The sequence below is a fragment of the Benincasa hispida genome, chromosome 8 (assembly GCF_027475165.1).
Source record: "Benincasa hispida cultivar pf3 chromosome 8, pf3_genome.v1.1, whole genome shotgun sequence".
NCBI classification, from domain to species: domain Eukaryota; kingdom Viridiplantae; phylum Streptophyta; class Magnoliopsida; order Cucurbitales; family Cucurbitaceae; genus Benincasa; species Benincasa hispida.
Window position 1 is genome coordinate 64,818,557 of NC_143485.1, and position 24,888 is coordinate 64,843,444.

The 24,888-nt window shown below is 35.8% G+C and overlaps 1 protein-coding gene across 1 annotated transcript; it reads left to right on the forward strand.

Annotated features, from left to right (window-relative positions):
* Positions 1 to 15,139: 15,139 nt before the first annotated feature.
* On the forward strand, positions 15,140 to 15,907 carry LOC150034790 (uncharacterized). Its single transcript, XM_090316847.1, has one exon. The coding sequence runs from the start codon at positions 15,140 to 15,142 to the stop codon at positions 15,905 to 15,907; it is 768 nt and encodes a 255-aa protein (XP_090172973.1).
* Positions 15,908 to 24,888: the final 8,981 nt, after the last annotated feature.

A 24,888-nucleotide genomic window follows, 5' to 3' on the forward strand; every position in this document is an offset into this window, starting at 1 on the left:
ACGGTATTTAATATAAATCAAATTTATATTAAATTTAATTACATGAATCTCATTCATATAATTACTATTTGAATCATATTCAAATTCCTCTCATATTACCTTATATTATAATGTATCAAATACATTATATTAATTATATCACATATATAATTAATTTAATTAATTATATCATATATAATTAATTTAATTAATTATATCATATATAATTAATTCACTCAATTAATTTGAACACTTCAAATTAATCTAAAAATAATTCTTAAATAAATCCCTGTTGAGCTACAGAGAGGACCTTATGGATCTGTAGATTGAAGATCCAACGATACTTGGTGTTGGAGTTGATGTCCTAAATCTCATAAGGTTCTATAGTTGTAAACATTATTGAACAAACTCATTATGTATTTAATAAAATATATGATATTTTAGTTGCATTAACCAAAAACCAATAAACTAACATCCAAGGTTATCTTTGTAACTTAAACATGTATGTGGAGACATACGAATGGATCATGTTTAAGTGATAACCTAAATGGTCTATAGTAGATGGATAAGGCTGGGTACCTTATCCTAGTGACACTACGAGTATGGCCTGCTTTATAGGTGTTACAACTATTGTAAGGTGCTACAAATGATCTTATCCTGATAATTCATGTATTAGACATGCCAGCGAAGATATTGTATAAGACCGGACCACGAAATGTTTAGTCTCATTATATAACGCCATTCGTAATAGAAACTTACATTTCACCAGGATGACCATAGGTAACATAACCTGAATCCTGAGTGAGTTGTGAACTCCTGCCTATGAGGGCGGTCCTTTGATTTGTATGAGTGAGAGTGGCTAGATCGCCGACTCAACAAGCCTACCATTTTGGGGATTCGTCTAATTAGAGAGCTGGGAACATAGCTACATAAGATGAAATTCACTCCTTTCTCGAGGCAAGGGTAAGTAGATAAATTTCTCCCTTAAAGGCTGATTCTGGATTTTGAACAATGTGGCACCACATCTTCTCCTGGCCCGAGAGGGATTTAATCATTGTAGGACTATGATCTATTGTTCATTAGAGGGATCAGTCGTACTTAAGGAATTAGATGTAACTGCGGGGGCAAAACGGTAATTTGGTCCAACTGCTTATGAGCAATTTGTGAAGGGTCATCGTATTGTTGATTGATAATATCTAATGGACACATAAATATATCTGTAGTGCAAAGAGTGCAGCTATCGGTCTTTATTAATATACACATAAATATATCTATAGTAGAGTGCCCAACAGTTAACGAATGGTGAATAATGTAATTAAAGAGTTTAATTAATTATTCATGTACCATTAGAGCTTCAAATTAAAGGTCCATGAGGTCCCCTTGGTAGCTCAATAGGATTTAGTTGAGAATCAGTTTTTGGATTAATTTGAATTGTTCAAATGAATAGAGGGATGTAATTATATATGATATAATTAAGTTGTTTCAATCATATGTGATATAATTGTCATCATAGTTGTTAAATTTAATATAATTAAGATTTATATTAAATTTCATATAAAAGAGAAAAGAAACTATAGTTTATATTGTATGTGATACAATATTAAAACTATAGGTTATATGCTATATTTGATATAACCTATAGTTGGTATTAGAGCCAAGTATAGCATATAACCGTTTACCTCAAACAATCACCACTTAGACAGAAGGAAACAGAGAAGACAACACGACTCAGAGCCCTCAGTATTCTTGGAGTGAGAATCCAAAGTGTGGGCTTTGTTCAGATTTGGTAGAAGGAAGGAGGAAGAGCGATCGTAAACAACGATCAAGCAAGTGGGAGAAGAGGTCGTCTATCGCATAGACAAGATGCTTGATCGTTTAGGTGAAGTATACGATCGTGTAGGAAAAGTAAGTGATCGTCTAGAAAAAGGTAAACGATTGTCTAAAAGATCGTGTAGGAAAAGGGTGAGTGATCGTCTGAACGATCAAGTAGGAAAAACTATGCGATCGTCTATACGATTGTTTAGTAAATACCGGGAGCTAAACGATCACTTGGGAAAAAGGTAAACAATGGTTTAGATAATAGCGCGCGACGGTGTAATCAGTATGCGATCGCTTAGCAATATCGTTTATGTAAGCGATCATGTAGTCACTATCGTATAGGCTCTGATTTTCTAAACAATGACACTATCTTTTCACAATGTCCGCGCTCCCCGAGATCAACACACCGTCTGCTATTTATAATGCCCTCATCCGTTATTTTGAACAGAAGAGGTGCCTTCCCATTTCTTTTACAACCGTCCAATGAATCTTATCACATTCATAACATATAAATTAATATCATATATTATTTATAACATTTTTCTCTACTAGATGTAAATCATATTTATATCCAATTTCCTCCAAATTAATGTATCTCGTACATAAAGTTAATTATATCATATTTAATTAACTCGTTCAATTATATCATATATAATCGAACTCCCTCTTGTCAATTTAAACATTTCAAACTAACCCAAAAATTGATTCTCAACAACAGTTTTGACTATTCTACAAAGTGGGCCGCATCCGTAGCATTACCAGGATAAGGTTTCCCTCCTATATCCATATACTACAGACCATTTTGGTTATCACTCAAGACATGATCCACTTGTATGTCACCACATACATGCTTAAGTTACATACAGATTGTAGGTTTCTAATTCCAAATTCCATTCTTGTATTGAATCATTTTATAGTAATGGTGGGTTTTATAATATGCATTCTGTTTATATGATGAATGATTATGGATGATTTTGTTGATGGATGTTTCGGGATAGAACTCTTTGTTTAAGGTCTTCTTTAATTTACAAATTTTGGTTTGTAAAGGCCCTTGCATTTTTGGGCATTAATCATGCAATTGAGTCTATAATTTGTAAGTTTTGAGTTGCTCGTGATGTTCCGGGTTGCTTCAAAGAAGGGTTGCAAAACGTTGTTTCGACGGAGAAGATGAAACAGAGGTTCTAGATCGTGTAGCTATAGCTAAACGATTGGGTAGCTTTTGTTATGCGATCAGGTAACTTTTGCTACACTATCGTGTAGCATTTGCTAAATTATCACATAGCTAATGCTACGCGATCATGTAGAGTTTGCTACACAATCGTGTTGCATTTGCTACAAGATCGCTTAGTTTCTTGTTGAACGATCGTGCAGTCTTTAGATGTTCAATGCATGGTGAATTGCTACACGATCGCATAGTCTTTCATGCTCATCGCATTGTTGCTAGCTGCACGATCGTGTAGTCTTTCATGCTCATCGCATAGATCATGTGAAACACGGATTTCTATTTTCCTTACTTAAGCAAGTGATAAAAGGAATTAACTAAGTGAAAGTTAAATCCTATGTTAAAGGGAAGGAAATTTCTAAGTGTTAAGTACATTTTCCTTGAATAATTTAAGTTAAGCTTTAATTGGTAAAATTGTAATGAAATTTGTATAATAAGTAGGTTGATGAGAAAGTTAGTGTAGAATGGTGAAGAAGGAATGGGGATTTGAAAATAAAAATATGGAAATTAAGTTTGGGAAATTTGGGAAAAATTGGCTAAGTATAGAATTTATGTGAAATGCGTTATCGCTAAAGAAAGGATTGAAAAACTGAGAAAAATATGGAAAATTATTTGGGAAAAATCTGGAAAATTCGTGTAAAAGTGGCACAAAGTGGTGGGCAAACGTGTAGAAATTGCACGGAGACAAACAAGGTTCATAGTAGCTAACAACAAGATTAGCGAGATTGGAGAGAAAATGGGAGAGAGAAAGATTGGAGAGAATGAGATTTTTAGAGAGAAAATGAGAGCGAGATTGGAGATAGCAAGACCAGCAAGAAAGTGGGAGAGAGCGAGAGTAGAGAGAGCGAGATTTTGAGCGAGAAAGTTGGAGAGAGGGAGAGTGGAGAGAGCGAGATTTTGAGGGAAAAAGTGGGAGAGAGCGAGAGTGGAAAGAGCGAGACCAGTGAGAAAGTGGGAGAGAGCGAGAGCAGCCTGTGCATGCAGCAACGCCTCGTCCGGTATTGTTTACGAACGACTCGCCCACGCAAACATCGAAGGGCCTTACCTATGCATCGAACGGCCGGGCAAGGACCTATGCATTGAATTTGGCTACGTTATTGTGGATTATGCGTTGAAAACCCTAAGTTGAACACATACGGAGGGTGAAGTCACAAGGACAAACGTCAGCCAAACCATGTGTCTTCTTGGGAGAAATTCTTAAGGGCTAAGGAATTGTGGTGGACGCATATGAAGAAGACACTTTGGGCCAAGATGATGCAAGCTTGCGTTGATAAGGGGAGAGGTAAACACTTGGCCATGCAGCCAAGTAGGTGGTGTCAACACCAGGGGAAATTTGGACCTATAAATAGAGGCCTTTGGAACTTCATTTTCAAATCACAAAATCAACAATTTCGTAAAATAGAGGGAGAGCATTGACGGTTGAGGAGAACGCATCAAATTTGGACGAGGAGATCTCTCAATCTACTCGTGCGTTTGGAGTGATTCCAAAGCCATCGGAAATCTCTGGAAGTATAGTTTTCAGGTCGGAGGGAAAAACTCAAAGGAACTAGGCTGGAGATTGAAGAGAAGGCAGAAGGGTCAGACTGTCAGATCAGTCTGGGCTAGTCTTGAAGATTCTGTGATTCCAGCCAAACCACGAAGAGTTCAAAGCTGAAAATTTAGGGTAAGCTTCTTGAGACATTTTAGAATACGTTTGTAGAAGGAAGTATTTCAAAATAAGGTCCAGAACTATGAGTAATCTAAGCTGTAAATTGAATCTAGATTCTAGGGGTGAAAAGGAGCCCGAGGAGCCACTAGAGTGAAAAGCTCCTAAGAAATCAAGGTGAGTGGCTAAAATGTTTTAACTAAACATTTTGCTTAAATTGTTTGATTACAACGTGTTATAGAAAGCATGTTTTCAAGAATATTCTCATGCCTACTAGTTTTATGAAGTGATTTCCAAGCAAGTTGTGAATTATGTTTTGAACGCATACATGTGTGAGAAATTGTTGAAAAACTATTTATTTGTGTTGATTTGATTCAGCATACGTTAACATCTTTAAAGTCATGTTTTATATGTGTTATACTTTACATGCTTTAAAGAGAAAATTCGTTTATGACTAGTTTTACTAAAATGCGATACCGAAGGACATTTGAGAAGGTATCCATCCAACTAGATACTGAGGGACATTTGAGAAGGTATCTATTGGTACTGAAGGACGTTTGAGAAGGTATCAAGCCAACGGGATACTGAAGGACGTTTGAGAAGGTATCCTAGTAGCTCGATACTGAAGGAAATTGAGAAGGTATCTGAGCAGAAGTACCTAATGTGTGAGGGTACTTAGTGTGGCCACAGGTGAATAGAGTCAGAGATTGAGCAAAAGGGTTCTCTCTGGACTAGTAGTTGGTGTTGGGATTGTTTTAGCCACAGTAGGGTACGTTGGATTGAGAAATGATTTTACTGTTTTATGATTAAAATAGCTTTATATGTTTTAAGCTTGGAAAATGTTTATGCTGCAGTACAAGTACTGTAAAAGTTTATGTTAAGTTAAAAACTCGTTATTGAAATCATGCATGAGAATTTACTATCTTTTCTCGATCACTCACTGGGCGTAAGCTCACCCCATTTTCAAATGTTTTGTTTTCCACCCCATAGGTAGCGGTCAAATCCTCTGAAGATAGCTCTGCGTCTGCTCTACCACTAAAGGATCAAAAGACTTGTAACCGTTTGCTAAGTGGTTATTGTTAATATTGTACACATGTTTTTATTGTTCATATAGGAACTAAGGTTTGTGGGTTTTGGGACTTGTAAATCTAGTGTTGTAATGACTCTAAATATATTATGTTCTAAGTTAATAAATTATGGGCCTAAAGACGTCCCGTTGCATATAATTTATATTTCGTATCAGAGTTATTCCGCAAGAGTTATTAGGCAGTAAGTGTCAGCCCAAGAGTTGGTAACTGCTACAGTCATGCCCTTCTCTAGGCTAAGAGGGTGGTCTGGGGCGGGGTGTGACAGATCATTTGCTACACGATCAGTTGCAAAGTGGTTCTTTGAAAGACGGTTCAGTTCGAGCGATTCAAGTCCTGGTTCTCCTTTTTTGAACTAGTTGACTCAAATTTTGTAATAGTTAGTCTTTTATTTTCTCTTTTTAGAGGTTCTATCCCGATCCATCAACTATTAAAGTAAATATACATGCGATGTATGTTTTATATTATATATCATAATGTATGTCATATAGTTTTAAAACCCACCATAGGTTATGCATTTATGTTCATGCATCATTTTATATAAATGATGCATGGATATGCTATAATTCATGCATACATATACTGTAACACTTATATTATTTGATGCATGTGCATGCTTTGTGTAAGTTAAATAATGGAGAGAGTGTTTATAGTAAGTGGGAGCGGGACGTGTGACAACACATCCCTCGGTCTCTCTCATTAGGTTAAATAATGCATCGCCTCATGACATCGTAGGTGTCCCCCTAAAGGATGATATATTGCATGACACTTTATTTGATCTCCAGAAATGGATAGGGTTGCTTTAATTTCATGTTCCAATCAGCTTTTCCCTATGGTTGGCTCATTAGGGTGGAACTCTAGAACCTAAAATGAGGGGTTACACTTGCACAGAATTGTTAAGGATGTTAATAAATTATGGACCAAACAATGGTGACTATTAGTTACAGTGACAAGAAGTTGTTTTTGTCTAATGGTTGAGAATGTCTCCTTTTAGTGAAGGGGCACTTGATCACCTTACGATGACTTTTGTCCTGTATCACTAAAGCATCATTGGAAAATAGATGTCACTTAGGGTACACTAGACTATTTTGCTAAAAGTAGTTTAATGCAAGTAGACTAAAATAAGTTTGTTCTTTTTCAGTAATTTCATTAATATAGCTACCACTACTTTAAGTTTACTAGCCGTCGATAAATAATGGGTGAAATCTACGCTAGTTGGAAAAATACAATCAATACTATTCTGATCATCGATGACCATCTCTTTATCCTAATGGAGGAGTGTCCTCTCCGTCCACCTGCCAATGCTTCTCGAATTGTTCGGGAAGCATATGAACGCTGGAAAAGGGTAAATGAAAAGGCCCTAGCATATATCTTGGAAAGTCTTAATGAAGTCTTGGCCAAGAAGCATGAGCCCAGCTCACAGCCCGTGAGATCATGGAGTCCCTGTAGGGAATGTTCGGATAACCATCTGCACAGCTCAGGCATGACACTCTCAAGTACATCTTCAATGCCTGTATGCAAGAGGGGGCATCAATTCGAGAACATGTTCTCAACATGATGATCTACTTCAATGTGGCTGAGATGAATGGGTCAAGCATTGATGAGGCCAACCAGGTTAGCATCATACTGGAAACTTTACCTGAAAGTTTCCTGCACTTTCATCGCAATGCTGTTTTGAACAGGATTGACTATAACCTGACTACCCTGCTCGACGAGCTAAAAACCTTCCAATCCTTGTTGAAAAGCAAGGTGAAGAAGGGTGAAGCAAATGTTGCTTCATCTTCTAAAATGTTCCAAAAATATTCGACCTCTAGAACGAAGTCTGTATCTTCCTCCTCCGGTACCAAAAAATGGAAGAAGAAGAAGGGTGGAAATGTTGGGGCTGATCCCTAAACTCTCGTGTCTTGTAGTTTGTAAATACTGTTTCACCGAACCTATTTTGATTACGCCAGATTGGACGCAACCATTTGCGTTGATGTGTGATGCGAGCGGTTATGCAGTGGGCGCAATGTTGAGTCAGCTCAAGGACAAGGTATTGCATCATATCTATTATGCGAGCAAAACATTGAATGATGCGCAGGAGAACTATACAACCACGGAAAAGGAAATGCTCGCAGTGGTGTTTGCACTGGAGAAATTCCGACAGTACTTAATCGGAACCAACGTTGTGGTGTATACCGATCACTCTGCGATCAAATATCTGATGACAAAAAAGGATGCAAAACCAAGGCTTATACGGTGGGTGTTGCTCCTGCAAGAGTTTGACCTAGAGATCAAAGATCGGAAGGGCACCGAGAACCAAGTCGCTGATCATTTGTCAAGATTGGAGAATTGTGAGGTTCAAGGGAAAGAAAAAGATATAGAAGAAAGATTCCCCGATGAATTGCTGATGTCAGTAGACATTAATGTTCCCTGGTATGTGGACATTGTGAACTTCATCGTTTATGGCCAAGTACCAGATAACTATACTTACTAGCAGAAGAAGAAGCTAAGACACGACGTCAAATTTTATTTTTGAGAAGACCCATTCCTGTATCGACTTGGACCTAATCACATTCTACGTCAATGCGTTCTTGAGCACGAAGTCAAGCACATTCTAGAGCTTTGTCATGAGTCCCCTTATAGAGGACATTTTGGGGGGCAGCGGACTGCCGCAAAGGTCTTACAGTGTGGCTATTTCTGGCCAACGCTATTTAAGGATGCTCATGCCCACGCTGTACAATGCGACAGATGTCAGAGAATGGGGAATATGTCTAAAAGAAATGAAATGTCATTGACGTCAATCTTAGAGGTTGAATTATTTGATGTTTGGGGAATTAACTTCATGGGCCCATTTCCACCATCAGAAGGTCATCATTATATCCTAGTCGTGGTTGATTACGTATCAAAATAGGTTGAGGCCATCGCATGTGCCAAGAATGATGCGGCCACGGTGGCGAAGTTTCTGAAGAAGAATATTTTTGCTCGATATGGGACGCCACGGGCCTTAATCAGCGACGAGGGCTCTCACTTCATCAACCGCATAATTAACAACCTGTTGACTAAATTTAATGTCAGCTATCGAGTTGCTACTGCTTATCACCCACAAACTAATGGGCAGGCAGAGATTTCTAACCGAGAGATCAAAACTATCTTGGAGAAGGTAGTTAATACTTCTAGGAAGGATTGGTCACCCAAGCTTGATGAAGCACTGTGGGCATACAAGACTGCCAATAAAACACCAATTGGCATGTCCCCGTATGCCCTGGTCTTTGGAAAAGCTTGTCATCTGCCGCTCGAGTTGGAACATAAGGCGATGTGGGCATGTAAGAAGCTGAAGTTTGATTTAGCAAGTGCGGGGAAAGTTCGGAAGCTGCAACTGAACCAGCTGGTCGAATGGCGAAGGGACGCCTATGAAAATGCCAAAATCTATAAGGAGAAAACCAAGAAGTGGCATGACGGCCACATTAACGACCGGACATTCGTCGAAGTTCAACAGGTATTACTCTTTAACGAACGATTGCTATTGTTTCCAGGGAAATTGAAGTCTCGCTGGTGTGGGCCATTCAAAATCAAGACTATCTTTCCCCACAGAACAGTGGAATTAACAACTTTAGATGGGAACAACACGTTTAAAGTCAATGGTCAACGGATTAAGCCTTACTACGGAGGCGACATAGATCAACGCATGGATACCATTGACTTGGGCAAGCAAGATTAACCGCTTGCGGGGGAAGCGATTGCGGTAATTCTAAGAATCCCTTTCAATCAGCATTCTACCTATGTTTACTTGCTTTCTTTTACTGCTTCCTAAATTACGTTATTTACTGCTTCATAGAACTAGCCTTTAATGCTTTCTGTATTTACCTTCAATTTAATTCACTTGAGTATTTCCATGTCATGTTTAATTTCTTTAATTTCTATGCATTAGTAGCGTTGTTCTTAACTTTTGTGAATGACTGGATGAAACATTGAACATCGCAAAGTCTTTTTGACTTGCGTTATTGATGAATTAAAAAGAAAAAAAAATAAAATTTGGTATGTAACGCAGTGATGGGTGCATGGTGTGCTAACAAGATACACCTTGCGTCCATTACCCCCAAACGCATTGTGCTGAGGGGTGTATTGCACGCATATGTGTTCTTTGCCCGTCCTTAGTAAAAAGGCACTATGTTGAGGTAGCGATGCGTTGGTAGCAATACCGTGCACCCAATCTTCCAGAAATGCTTTGAATTAAGGGGTGTATTGCAGGGATACATGCTTTGTTGCCCGTCCACAGTAAAAATGTATTTGCGTTAATGGAAGCACAGTGTTAAATTGTAATCGTGCACCCATCTGAATCAAATTCAAAAATTAATGAAATTCTTTGATTCTTTGTATAGGCAACAATTTTTGTATTGCGTTATTTGTAATTATTGGTATACTTAGTTAATTTTCAATACAACTAAGTAGAAATTATATCTTTTTGCCTGTTCCTTTTCCTTTATCATCCGTTGTCAATATTTGCGATGTTCTTAATCTTTACTTTTGCATTATTCATTGCGCTGCCAGGATGTATAATATGTTTACACTTAGAAACATTTCCCACACTTTGTAAATTCTAACTAACGCTTAGTTAATTCGTAGCTTAGCAATACTTTACCTTTTTCCCTTCAAAGTTCTGCTCAAACCTTCTTTTTGAAATTTTTTCTAAGTGTTTGTCTATTCTGTCCAAACAACACAATGAGGACCTTGCGCATCTCTATATTTGGGGGTGGGGAAGGTCTGAGCAGATGAAATCAAGATTATGCGGTCTTTAAGAAAATGCGTTCATCTTTTTCACAAAAAAAAAAAAACATTCATATCAACTCATGTCAGTGCAAAGGAAAACCCAAAAACATTCCCAACCTGATAAGAGTTAGTTGTGAAAGGAACCTGTTCGTAGTTGGATGTTCGCATGACACTTGTGGGAGCAAGCCGAAACGAAGGTGGGTTTCCAAGACAAACACAATATGAAAAAGAAAAGAAAAGAATAAAAGAATGCAAGAGACAATCCTCTGAATATCACGAGTTAAAGTTGAAATTGGCACACAACCTGGTTGGATGTTCGCATGACACCCGTGGGAACAAGCCAAAATGAAGAGTGTAACCATGATCAATAGTCTCTAATAAATGACGCAAAATTTGACCACTGCATACGGACGCATCAAGTTGTTTTGATAAAGAAGAGGTAAACATTCTCTTTGAAACTAGAAAAGCATTTTTTAGCATAAATTTATAGTATAGAAGAATAAAGTAGGGCTTTGATACGACTTAGCAAGGATAGAAGGAAATTGCATTGTCAAGTAATATGCCTAAGTGGAGCATTCGGAGCAACCAATCGACGCAAAAATTTAGGATAGGAATTGAGCTTTATTGCCTTAGTTGAAGATATGCTTAAGAACAAGCATATATCTAAATTTGGGGGTGTGATAACTTGTAGAAATATAGTTATTTATACTGCTTTATTTAGATATTGCGGCCAAAAGAGAGGAGAGTTGCGTCAGTTGTAGAGAAATTAACTAAGAAATACAATAATTACAAATTGTTGTCAATACACCCACTAACACCCTTGCGATGGTAGAAAAGAATATTTCAAGTCTGTTTTGCAGGAAATCAAGTCACCGTATGCGTGCATGGCTCAAGAGAAAAAGATTAACGCATCTACGTCGTATTGCGCCCATCATTTAGGAATGAATAAATGATCAATGCAATGAAGGCGCATGCGACAATCAATCCAGAGATGAACTTCAACCGCATGCGGTAATAAAAACAACACCGCATGTGGGCACACGATCAAAAGATGCAAATGAGCAACGCAATCATGGAGGATTTTGACACGTGTACAACTAACCGTTGTGCATTTTCGACGGACTGATTGCATAAAAGAAGGAATATTTATTCCATTATTTTCGGAATTTCCATAACAATAAAGTGGGGACCACAAGTCAAAGAGTCAAAGCTTTCATCTATAAATACACTCAAAGAATTCACTGAAGATATACTTGATACGGGGGATAATTGATACGAGGCTATTGAAAGAGAGGCTGATCTGAGTGCCGATCGGAGAAGATCCGGGAAGAAAAGAGACAAGGCCGAGAGGTGAGTCTCAGGGCGAATCATTCCAAATCCCCGCCGTGAAGCTCTGTACCAAGATAAACTCTACCGGTTGAGTAAGCCTGAGAGGGAAGCTCATCCTTCCATTCACTCCATCTACGTCGGCAAGCAATCTCTCCATCCAGATCGGTGTCAAGACATTGGCACTCTTCTGTATCTGTTTCTAACTTTTATTCATCAATTTTATTTCATCTTCTTAGTCTAAATCATTCACAACCATGTATCAAACGCTTGATTTTATAATTAAATGTCATGCTCACTTTCATTTCCACATTTTTGTCTATTTTCGTTCTTTCATTAATCGCTTTCTCCAAGATGTTTTCTTAATCCCTTGGTGATTAATATGAATTAAACAAGTAACTTAATATGTGCTAAAGAGATAAACATGTTTAGCTAAAGCATGCCAGACGGCATCTTCACCTTTGAGAGCAGAAGTGAAGGTGCCATTCTGATCTATCAAGAGAAGGTTAGAAGAATGCGTTAACTAAAGCAAGAAGTACTTCCAGAGATGTAAGCAACCTTGCGTTCATTACGTTCATTCCTGTTTCACCACAGAAATGTGGGAAACACGACCAATCATCGAGAGGTGTACGCCAAGGGAAAGCGGAACCGTACTTTTATCTTTAACGTAATTAAGAAACTTGTGCTGTTTACATTAATTATCCTTTCTCTTTCTACTTCGCACATAAGCCTTGCCACCGCATAACACGATCTTTGTATATTCTTCACAGTCAGTCTCAACCTCGGTATCTTATATCATGTAACCTGTATCTTGTATCATTATAGCTTAGGTTTATTTTATCGCACCTTACTTTTATCGAAATTTACTTTATTATCATATTTTTATCACTTATCTTTACTTTACTGTACAATTTACTTTATCACATGTACAAACCACACTTTTATTAAATTGAAAAACCCCCGGTTGCATATATCACAAATATAGCGCAATTACCTAAAACAATCCCTGTGTTCGACCTCGGATCATACCGAGAAACTTGTGGTGGAATTATACCTGATTCCAACGCAAGGAAACTTGTGACAACGCACAGCATACTACTAGAACATTCATTAACAACGCATATCTAGAAGTAGTATCGCATAAAGAAAATAAAGTTATCATTCATCCATGCATTGTATGACATAAGATCATTGACCACAAAATAGAAGCATCAAATCTATGTCATCAAGTTTATGGCATCATCGCATTTTATGTCGCAATAAGTTTATGGCGCCGTTGTCGGGGATTGGTTAATGGTTATTGTTGAATATGTTTGTGGTATTTTACAGGAAAGATCTCTTTGTACTGTCTGTTTATCACGAAGAGCAATCTGACGGCTTATGAGCTCTGAAGTGATCCAGATATTCTAAGCGGACCTAGAGATCAGGTGTATTATTCGGGTGGAAGAACATCAGGGCCGAATTAATTGGTGAAGAAGCATGGCTAATAATAACGAGGCACCAGCAGGGAATCAAAGAGAAGATTGGCCAGTGCAAGATTCCATATTTCTTGCTTCTGACCGCAACGATCCAATGAGAAACTATGCAGCGCCGGATTTCTATAACTTCTCACCAGAAATCTCAAGGCCAACGGTTGAGGAGAATGTAAGCTTTGAAATAAGATCGATTGTGCTGCAAATGATTCAGAATGTGGGTCAATTCGGAGGATTACAAGGAGAAGATCCACATGCGCATTTGACAAATTTTGTAGACATGTGTAGCGCATTCCCCATGCCTGGTGTGACTCAAGAAAGACAGATTATATCTTTTCCCGTACATACTGCGGGATGAAGCAAAGAGGTGGGCTCAGTCGTTAGAGCCAGATGAGATTAACGTGTGGGAATAGTTGGTTGATAGGTTCATGAATAGATTTTTCTCTCCAGCCGTCAACACAAGGAGACGGAGGGATGTGTTGAATTTTGAGCAAAAGGGTTATGAAACTTTGAGCACCGCCTGGGTGCGTTTCAAACAATTAGTGAAGGGTTGTCCGCATATCGGGATTCCCGATAGCATTCTGATGGAAACTTTTTACAATGGCTTAGACCAATCAATGCAAACAGTTGCCAATGCCTCCGTAACAGGAGGATTAATGGACAGATCATATATGGAAGCCAAGAGCATATTAGATCGCATCTCGCAACATTCTGATGAGTGGATTGATACCGAGTTTGAGGAAAGTGGTTCTAAGCAAGGAAGAGTAGAAAGTGTCGATGTGCCAACTAATACAATGAGCACACTGGTAGATCAAATGACCACGATGACCTCGCACCTTCAAACGTTGGCTAATCATCAGAGAAATCTCTCTCAAGGTTCAGCGAAGTTAATGTGTTGACGCACGTGGCCGCAATGAATTGCGTTCAATGTGGGGAGGGACATCCAACAGAAGTCTGCCCGTGGAATCAACAGGCCGTATATTCTGTCTATAATGAGTCATTTTGCAACATCTACAACCCTGATTGGTGGGATCACCCAACTTTAAGTTGGGACGGGAATCACAACCAGGGGAGCCATAGTTTCAATCAGAACAGTTATCAGGGGGATCAAGGTAACCCTCTGGTCTTCATTAATCCAGACTATAGTCCAAGTAACTCTCAAAGTACACCACTCTATGACCAACCATTCTTATATGATACTTCGTGTAGTACCTCATCTCTGGAAACTTTACTGAAGCATTATATCGAAAAGAGCGAGGCAATTAGACAATCGCAAGCTGACTCCCTTAGAGGTTTGGAAGAGCAGATTGAACAGCTTGCAATTGAGTTGAAAAATAAAGCGCATGGTACGCTTCCTAGCAGTTCAGGAGCATTGGGGCCACGAGGTAAAAAGCAATGTCATGCAGTGACATTGAGGAGTGGTAAAACAACAGCCCCTACGCTACCAGTACCAGATCCAACAACAACGCAGTAGAAATAATTATCGATGATGACCAATCAATCAGTAGTGGAAAAATTTTCAGTTTAGGAGTAAGTATACCTACAAAAGATGAAACTCCTCAAGACTTGAAGTTTGAATCAATGCAACCTCCAGGTAACGAAACACAACTAGAACAGGACCTCAGCAAACAGCCAACTATACAGGAAGTAAGGCGGGATCCTCCACCTTTCCTATCCAGGCTGAAGAAGAAAGATCATAGCAAGCAATTCCAGTGGTTCCTGGACGTTCTCTGACAATTACACATTAATATTCCATTAATAGAAGCTCTGGAACAGATGCCGAGCTATGTAAAATTTCTCAAGGATATACTTGCTAACAAAAGAAAGATCGGGGAGAATTAAAATGGTTGTGTTAACATATGAATGTAGTGCACTATTTCAAAAGAATACCCCCACAAAAATAAAGGACCCTAGGAGTTTTACATTGCCCTGGTCAATAGGAGGAAAGAAGGTCGGGAACGTGCTGTGCGATTTAGGGGCGAGCATAAATTTAATGCCATTATCGATCTTTAAGAAGTTGGATATCGGCAACATAAGACCAACCACGATCGCATTACAGTTGGTCGATAAATCGATAACGCATCTTGAGGGCAAGATAGAGGATGTACTCGTGCAATTGGACAAGTTCATCTTCCCGGCGGACTTTACCATATTGGACTGCGAAGCTGACAGAGAAGTACCTATCATCTTGGGTTGCCCATTTCTCGCAACAGGGCGAGCGCTGATCGATGTGCAAAAAGGAGAGTTCACCATCAGATGGGAGAATTTCCAATATATTGAGGAACTACGGGAAGAACCTTGGCACGAGCCCCTGGCAGAATTGGAGGAAGAAGAAGTTGGAATCGGCGCAATATGGGAGGAGGATTGCGCCGCAATTCAAGTTGAATTAAATTTTGAACCACTCAAGTTATCTGAACGAACTTCACAATGCACTAAGCTATCTTTGGAAGAACCACCCGTGCTAGAGTTGAAGCCGTTGCCTGTGCACCTCAAGTATGCTTACGTAGGAGGTGACAACACGTTACCGATCATCATTTCTGCTTCGCTAAGTAAGGAGAAAGAAGACGCATTTATACAGATCCTGATAAATAACGCAAAGGCTTTAGGATGAACCTTGGCAGACATTCGAGGAATCAGTCCCTCGTACTGCATGCACAAGATTCGTCTGGAAGAAGGAAAGACAGAATCGATAGAAAGGCAACGACGCTTGAACCCTGCTATGAGGGAAGTAGTGAAGAAGGAAATAGTTAAGTGGATGGACGCAGGTGTCATCTACCCAATATCTGATAGCAACTGGATGAGCCCAGTGCAGTGTGTTCCGAAGAAAGGTGGGATGACAGTCGTCATTAATGACAAGAATGAATTAATTCCTACAAGAATGACTACGAGGTGGAAAATCTGCATGAATTATCAAAAGTTAAATTTGGCCACTAAAAAGGACCACTTCCCACTCTCGTTCATTGATCAGATATTTGACAGACTTGCTGGGAATAAATTCTTTTGTTTTCTTGACAGTTATTCAAGGTACAACTAAATAGTAATTACGCCGGAGGATCAAGACAAGACAACCTTCACGTGCCCATTTGGTACGTTTGCATTCTGACGCATGCCATTTGAACTCTACAATGTGCCAAGCACTTTCCAACGATGTATGATGGCAATCTTTTCAGATTACTTGGAGGAGTCAGTCTAGGTGTTCATGGATGATTTTTCAGTTTTCAGCAATAATTATGACTCTTGTTTAGCTAACCTCAAGAAAGTCTTGAATTTTGAGAGGAATTAGGGTTTAGACCTTGATCTTCTACGGGAAGAGGAACTGAAGTGTGTCTCTATAAAAAAAAAAATCCCACAGACACTCTCCTTCTCTTAAATCTCTCCCTCTCTCTCAAAACTCAGAGCCCACAACTCCTAAAGATTCTCTACCCAAAAGAGAATACAGAAGGCTCCGCTTGGTGGTGTTATCATTGGGTGTTCGTGATTGTGATTGTTCGTGGCCGTTTTGGAAAGGGGGTTTCGTGAAGAAGGTTTCAGTCCTTCAAGGGTAAGTGTTCCCTAAACCCTAATTCTGTTTCCCCTCTCTAACATTCTGTAAAATTGTTAATGCATAATTATTATTTGTTTTGTAAATTTTGATCATGTGTAAAAATTAAAATTGGGAATGATCCCCACTTCTGCTACAGAACTTCACCGTTCCTTCATCTTCACCATCTCCCTTTTATTATTGATATTCAATAAGTAAAGCGAGATATGATACAAAATCTAAATAAGCCATAAAAGAGGACTAGAGATAAGCCCATAATAGCAAAGAGTTAAGTATTACAAAAAAACATTGAGATTAAAGGCAATGAAAGCAGGCTCATAATCTTTGAGAAAATTAGTTGTGTGACCAGCAACCAGCAAGGGAGCAGACATCTTCCCACAGGTTCGTCATACTCTTATATACATCCTTAAACATTCGATTGTTGCATTCATTCCAAATTGTTTATTTAGTTTCTATTCATTTTTATGTTTATTTAATTTTTATGTTCATTCCACAGGTTTTTATTGTTGCTTCCATTCCAAATTGTTTTAAAATATTGTTTCCAGAAAATGGGGTGAGAATTCAATTTTTTCTTCAAAATAGGTGAAAGTCGTAATAAAAAAATGTAGAAAATACATCAATTTTAAAAATAGAAAACAACAAACGAAATTATTATCAAAATGTAGATGTAATTTTCAAAATCTTGTTTTTATTTCTCGATTTTGACTAAAAATTCCAATATTAATAAAAATCGTAATAGAAAAATTGAAAAAAAAAAAAAAAACATAAACAAAAAAACCAAGCATCAATTTCAAACATAAAAAACTAAATTGATTTCTGAAACGGTAAATTCTTGGAACTACAGACAAGACAACAATTTGAAAGTTTAAAATTGACATAATCTAAATGGATTAATATAAATAAATTAACTTTTTTAAAGATTTAAATCTATCACAAACTAACACAACTAACACAGAATTAAAAGTTCATATAAACATATATAAAAAGAGATACATAATTAAAAATTTAGAATTTGATTTGACAATTTTGAAAGTTTAAATCAAATAAATAAAAAAAAAAAATTCCTCGATTAAACTTATAATTTAACCTAAAGGTAATTGATAAAATATAAAAAAGAAGCAAACAACATGACCCTAATAACTAAAGTAGTAAATATATCACAAAATAACAAGTATTATTACTTAGTTATTTTTTTTTTAATATTTACTTATTAATTTAAATACTTTTTATTTTTATTCTTAACAAATTTTTTCAAAAAAAAATTATCAATATTCATATATTTAAACACTTTCCATTTACATTGAGATTTCAAACGAAAGGTGTAAGTCACATAAATTTCTCTTCACGATTTTGAATGTCTATGTTTTTTCCTTAATTTAGTCGAGATCTTATCTTATTATTTTTATGATTATTTTTAAAATGTGTCATTATTTTAAGGAAATATAGGCACTATTTATAAATTATAGACGGTCATATTTTGTAAAAATATTTTTAACAGTATTACCATTTAAAAATTATCCTTATTTTTTAATCTCAAAACTACTACTTCACGTTTTCATCTTTAGGAAAGTTAATAATAGAACGATGGTTTTTGAAACATTTTCAAATGTTTAAGTTATTCAAAATCTAATTGAAAATCTAATTCTTACTTCATAATTTAAAAGATAAGAATATAGAATTTTTAAGAGAGATGAAGGCTTAATTAAAATCTATCCTAAAGTTGATTGGCATATTTGAAACTTCCCATTTATGATCTCTACATGTACCTCTAGTTTTACATCACCTCGTGTTAATTTTTGTTCCTACTTTAACCAAAGAAAAAGCTGACAAAATTTTTGTTTTCAAACCTACTCTTTCTTTTTTTTTTTTTTTGGAAGATTTGATATAATTTAATCTGAAATGTAAACCTAGCATTCTACCTTTATTTTAACATTAAGAATATGTTTGTTTTATAATACTATTTTAGTTCATATACGGGGAGTTTTATTTTATTTTAGTTCATGTATTTTGAATAAATCTAAAATTGATCTCCACAGTTATTTTTCGTCGATTTTATTAAACATATAAAATTTTTCAATATGTTTCCTAATTTTATACTAAGGTCAAGGATTTTAACAGGGACTTTTCTTTTTAATATTTATTAAAAGCAATGACTAAATCTGAACATGTGATAACACTACTACAAAATTTACATTATTTGACACTTGTAGTTTTTAATTACTTGACATTTCTATGGAAAAAACGTCAAGTAATATGATTTTGGACAAAAAAATGTCAAGTAAAAGGGTTAAAAAAACGGAGATTGACGGAATATTTCGGATATTTTCATGCGAACCTTTACTTGACACGATTTTCGTGTCAAGTAATATAAGGTCTTACTTGACACGTTTCACGTGTCAAGTATAAAAAGCTTTTACTTGACATTTTTTTCGTGTCAAGTAAAAGGGTTAGAAAAGCAGAGATTGACGAAATATTTCAGATATTTTCACGCGAAACTTTACGTGACATGATTTTCGTGTCAAATAATATAAGGCCTTTTCACGTGTCAAGTATAAGAAGCTCATAGTTGAAATTTTTTCATGTCAAGTAAAAGGGTTAAAAAAGCGGAGATTGACAGAATATTTTGGATATTTCATAGACCTCTAATTTAGTAGGCGATTGTATAGTATTTGGTAGGCGATCGTATAACATTGGGTAAGCGATCGTATAGCATTTTGTTACTCAGCGATCGTGTAGCATTAGGTAGGCGATCGTATAGCATTAGGTATGCGATCGTATACTATTTTGTTACTTAGCGATTGTGTAGCAGAGCTAAGCGATCGTGTAGCCGAGCTCAGCGATTGTATAGCATTTGGTAGGCGATCGTATAGCATTGGGTAGGAGATCGTATAGCATTTTGTTACTCAGCGATCGTGTAGCAGAGCTAAGCGACCGTGTAGCCGAGCTCAGTGATCGGTAGCATTTGGTAGGCGATCGTATAGCATTGGGTAGAAGATCATATAGCATTTTGTTACTCAGCGATCATATAGTAGAGCTAAGTGATCGTGTAGCCGAGTTTCGCGATCGTGTAGTATTTGGTAGGCAATCGTATAGCATTTTGTTACTCAGCGATTGTGTAGCATCTGGTAGACGATCATCTAATGTTACTCAACGATCATGTAGCAAAGCTAAGTGATCGTGTAAAGACTTTATTTTTTACTCAGTGATCGTGTAGAGACTTTATTTTTCATTTCCCTCTCAAATTAAAAACTCTCTCTCCTCTTTTATTTTACTCAATGATCATGTAAGGACTTTATTTTTTGTTTCCCTCTCTCTCCCATTTTCATTTCCCTCTCAAATTTGGTTTCCTTCCTACCAAAATTATCAAATAAAATAATATTTCTTTTTCCCATTTTCATTTCACTCTCTCAAATTAAAAACTCTTTCTCTCCTCCTTCACCATCTCACTCACAACCTTCCCCTTCCCCCCAATTTTTTTTTTCTTCTTCTATGCGCCGGAGAGCCCTAGCCGTCGTCAGCCTTCATTCTCCCCTCGTCTCCGTTCGTGCTAATTTATTGAGATTTTCATTTCGTCGTCTACTCAGCTCCCTCACCGTCTGCTCAGCCGCGCCAGCTGGCCAGCTGTGCATGTCGTTCACGAGTCTTCAGCCCCGCCTAGATTTGTAGTCGAATGCCCCCAACCGCTTCCGTCGCTTCAGTCGTGCCCAGATCTATAGCTGAATGCTTCCATCGCTTCCGTCGCTTCAGCCCTACCCAGATCTGTAGCCGAATGCCCCCAACCGCTTCCGTCGCTTCAGTTAAGTTGGTCCAGCCAAATCCACTTGTCGTCGTCGAGGTCGTCCACGTCTTCGTTAAGGTCTAGCTTTGTAATAGATTTGTTCAAGTGTGGGCTTCACTCTATCTCGTCAGATCTATACTCCATCTCGCTGGAATCTTGTATTTTTGGGTAAGGTTTAGGTGAGTTTGGTGAATTTTGATTACTTTAGTGGGCTTCTTGGAAATTTTTGAATACCCATAAGTTTTTTTTTACCCAAATTGATCAATGCTCTTTGTTATTTGGCTTTAGATTCAAGATTCGGAGAACATTAATGTGCTCTCCAATAGGTTGATATTGATTTCGATAAGATTTTCGGTAGGTATATGAGGTATATCTTGTTTGTGTTGGATATTGGGTTTGTTCGATTGTTGCCCACAATATTTTGGTTGGTGTTGGTGGTTTTACTTGAAAATTTTTTAACACTCAATTAGTTTTGACATTAACTTAGTAATACCTGTCACTTTTTTGGTGTTAGATTGAAGTGTTGGAAGGAGTTGAACTGTCCAATAGGTTTGAGACCGATCTTGGCAAAGTTTTGGTAAGTTTGGAGGTTAGTATTAATAGTTCTTCGTTACCCATTGAAGTATTGGTCTAATAATTGAGTTATTTTCAATTTTTGATGTTCAATTCAAAGATTTCAAGGGATTAGAGCCACTATCCAACAAAGTTAACGATGTTTGGACGCTTTGATAGGTATTAAGGCCTTAAAACTCTTTTGGAATTATTACAAAGTTGTTGGAATTTGCGTTTTGTAACCATTATTATTGAGCTTTTCGTAGGTTGGATTACATTGTTGTATTTTAACTCTTATTTATATATTTTTAAATTTTATTTTATCGCCCTTTATTCTATTTTGCAGGTTGACTTGCTTAAACATGGCTTGCCTGACCCTTAGTTCTCGATCTTTAGACTTCAAAACTCAATGTATAGATTAAATAATGTACTTTGTTGAGAGGTTATTTATTAAACAATTTGTCACTTTTGTGTTTGTTGAAATTGAGTTTTGTATACAAAAGTAATAGTTGAGATTTTATTTTGTGCATGTACATGTGAAAGAGAAATATTGTTGTAATTTGTGAGGAGTGTTCATAGTTGAACATATGGATTTTTAGTGAATATATTGAGTTGATAGATCTTAAATGTATAATGTTTATTTATTTAATGTAATTGTATTGTTGGAATACAAGGTAGAAAATGAGAATATCGATTGGGGCATTTAATTTGAAAACAAAAAGACATACTTAATACATAAAAAACGTCAAAGAGTATCACACTATACTTGACACTCGAATAAACTTGACATACCACCAATGTCAAGTGTATTATCTTACTTGACACGAAAACTGTATCAAGAAACATATTACTTGATGTTTTTTCAGAATCGAGTTATCACACACTTGACACTCGAATAGTTGACGCTTTTATAAGTGTCATGTTTACCCTTTACTTGACACTGGAAAAACGTCAAATAATCCAATTTCTGTAGTAGTGTAATACCATAGACTAAATAGAAATGAAATCCAAACGATGGATTCGATAAGTTCTTGTCAATAATCATACTCATTGAGTGGAAACATTAAACTAAAAGTCCATACAAAATGAACATATATAAACCAAAATGATAACCAATGTTAATTGATGCTCGCATACTTTTTTAGGGAAGATTATCCACAATTTAAAGTTAAAAATGCAAACTAACTCAATTCAAATATCATATAATTTAAGTCAATAATACCAAAATAAAAAATAAGAAACAATTACAAATATAATAATAGGGCTCAAAGTATTTGTAGAAATAGCACAAATGCAAAAATGTTTGAAAATATACTAAAATTTAGATCTAGGTCTTAAAGTCTATCACTAACAGGAGTCTATCAAGTATCAATAATAGAGCTTATCACTAATAGACTTTGCTATATTTGCAATTTCAATTTTTAAAAATATTGCTATGCTCTTACATATTAGCCCTTAAAGCGCTACCCATTGCAATTAATAAAAAAAAAAAGGTTAAGTTGAATAAATCCACAAACCAACTTGCTTTTAAAATAATTGTTGTCAACTATGCTTTTATAAAAATCAACTATGAAAAGAAGTAAAATATTATTTGGAAAATTTTAGTTTAAATTTGAAAAAGTAGGTTAAAGTGTTTGGTAAATACATACAAAAACATCTTATTTTAGATATAATAACTAAAATAGACTTATAATCAACTTTTTTTCGTAATTTAAAATTTTAAATGATTGTTTGGTATGATAAACTTTGTTTATTATGGATTAACTTTTAAATATTAAGAAAAAAAACTTTATTTTAAAAAATATATATAATATACTTTTTTTTAAAAAAAATGATGCATTTAACTTATGAAAAATAGAAAATAGATTTAATTAGGTGAGAACCAGATAAATATATAAAATAAATCTTCTTTTTAAATTATAAAATTGAAAACTAAATATTAATTAAAAATTCTACCTGATTTTAGGAGAATCCGGAAGCTAAAAGGATAGTGCTTTTAAAGTGAACGTGAAATTAAGGTGTTAATTTAAATTTATTTTACCAAACGCAATTAAGATTTTTTTCAAATGGCTTTTTGACGTTAATGCAATACCAAACATAGCCTTAGTCTTGTTTCAATTATTTTATAAAAAATACATTCAAACTAAATTTCATCTAATCCAATCTAATATAATCCATTCCAACTCAACCCACGAAGAAACACCTAACACAAGGATTATATTGGCCATATTTAAATGAAAAAAAAAATGTATAGATTTAAGAAGATAAAAATGAGAGTTTGAAGAGAATAACAAAAATGGTGAAAGACTTTTAAGGAATATGAAAAAAAAATGGTTGAACATAACAGAAAAAAGCACCCCTTATTGTGTGTTGAAGATCAAACCCTAATTGGGAAACATTCAAACAAAATTTCTCTCTCTAAATATCAAGTTTTTTTAATTATGTAGCTGATTGTGGAGGTTAATTTCAAATGCCTTAATTATGACCTTCTTTTAAAGCTTTCCCTATAATTCCATATTTATAAATCCATTATTATTATAATTATAGTTTACATTACAAAACCTTAATTAAACTCCCATTTATTATCTGTTACTCCCAACCAAAAAATATACTTCTAGAAAAAATTGTTAATTACTTGAGTTTCTCTATTATATTAGTAGTGATTTCATAAAAGGGCTAATTAAAGCAAATTTTATATTAATATTAGGTGTGGTTAATCATTCGAATTTAATATACAGTTCTATACTTTTAAACTTAATTATGGATATTTACTGCATATTTCAGAGTGATTTTAACCATATTCTCTTTTATCATCGTCGTATACAAATCTTTGTCTTCTTTAGTTTTAGTCTTCTAAATCCTCAGAAATCCTTGAAACTTGTCATATTAGTAGTGGTTTTAACCATGCTCTGTTCCTTAACACATAGTTTCTTCATTATTATTATTCTCATTACCTCGATAACTCATCTCCCTTTTAATTTCAACCTGAAAATTTTTCACATAAAGATCAAAACTTTATCATTTTCTTCGCTACCCAACAAGATTTTATGTTTCGATCCAAATTCATTACCTGAGGAAATTAAACTGTGAGAGAAAAGAAATAGAAAAAGAGAGACCATGTGGGGTTTCTTTTGTCTATGTTCCTTTTTCACTAATCTAAAACTTGGTTTGTGGGGTATTTATATTTTTGTAAATTAACCCTTTACCCGGTGTTTGTGGCTGAGTTTGGTTATTATAGTCTATGGTTATAATATTCTATATTTGCAGTAAAAATTATTTTGATTTGGATTATAACAGTTTGTATTTAGGTTGTAAATATTTTAATTAAAGTAAGAAATAATGTACGGTAACCTAGAGAGATTTTAAAATAATAATACTGTAATTTTTTAGTACGTAATACTATAGTTCATTATTATTTTCTTTTTTTAAAAAAAGACTATTGAGAAAATAAAGTCAAGAGGCATACGAGAATATCTCAATTAGGTTGACACGAACTACCACCCTCATCAAATCTCCATTCCAATAGATATTATTGTCAATGGAAAGGATGAGAAGCGTGGAACTCATGCATAGAGTGGAAATTGTAGTCAATTGTAGGTAAATATTATAAATATTTGCCGTTTTTGATGGTTTGTAAATGTAGTTGTAAGTAATAATCGTTGGAAAAAGAAAAACTAATTATTATAATTGGAGTCCAAAATATGGAGTGAGTTATAATTGA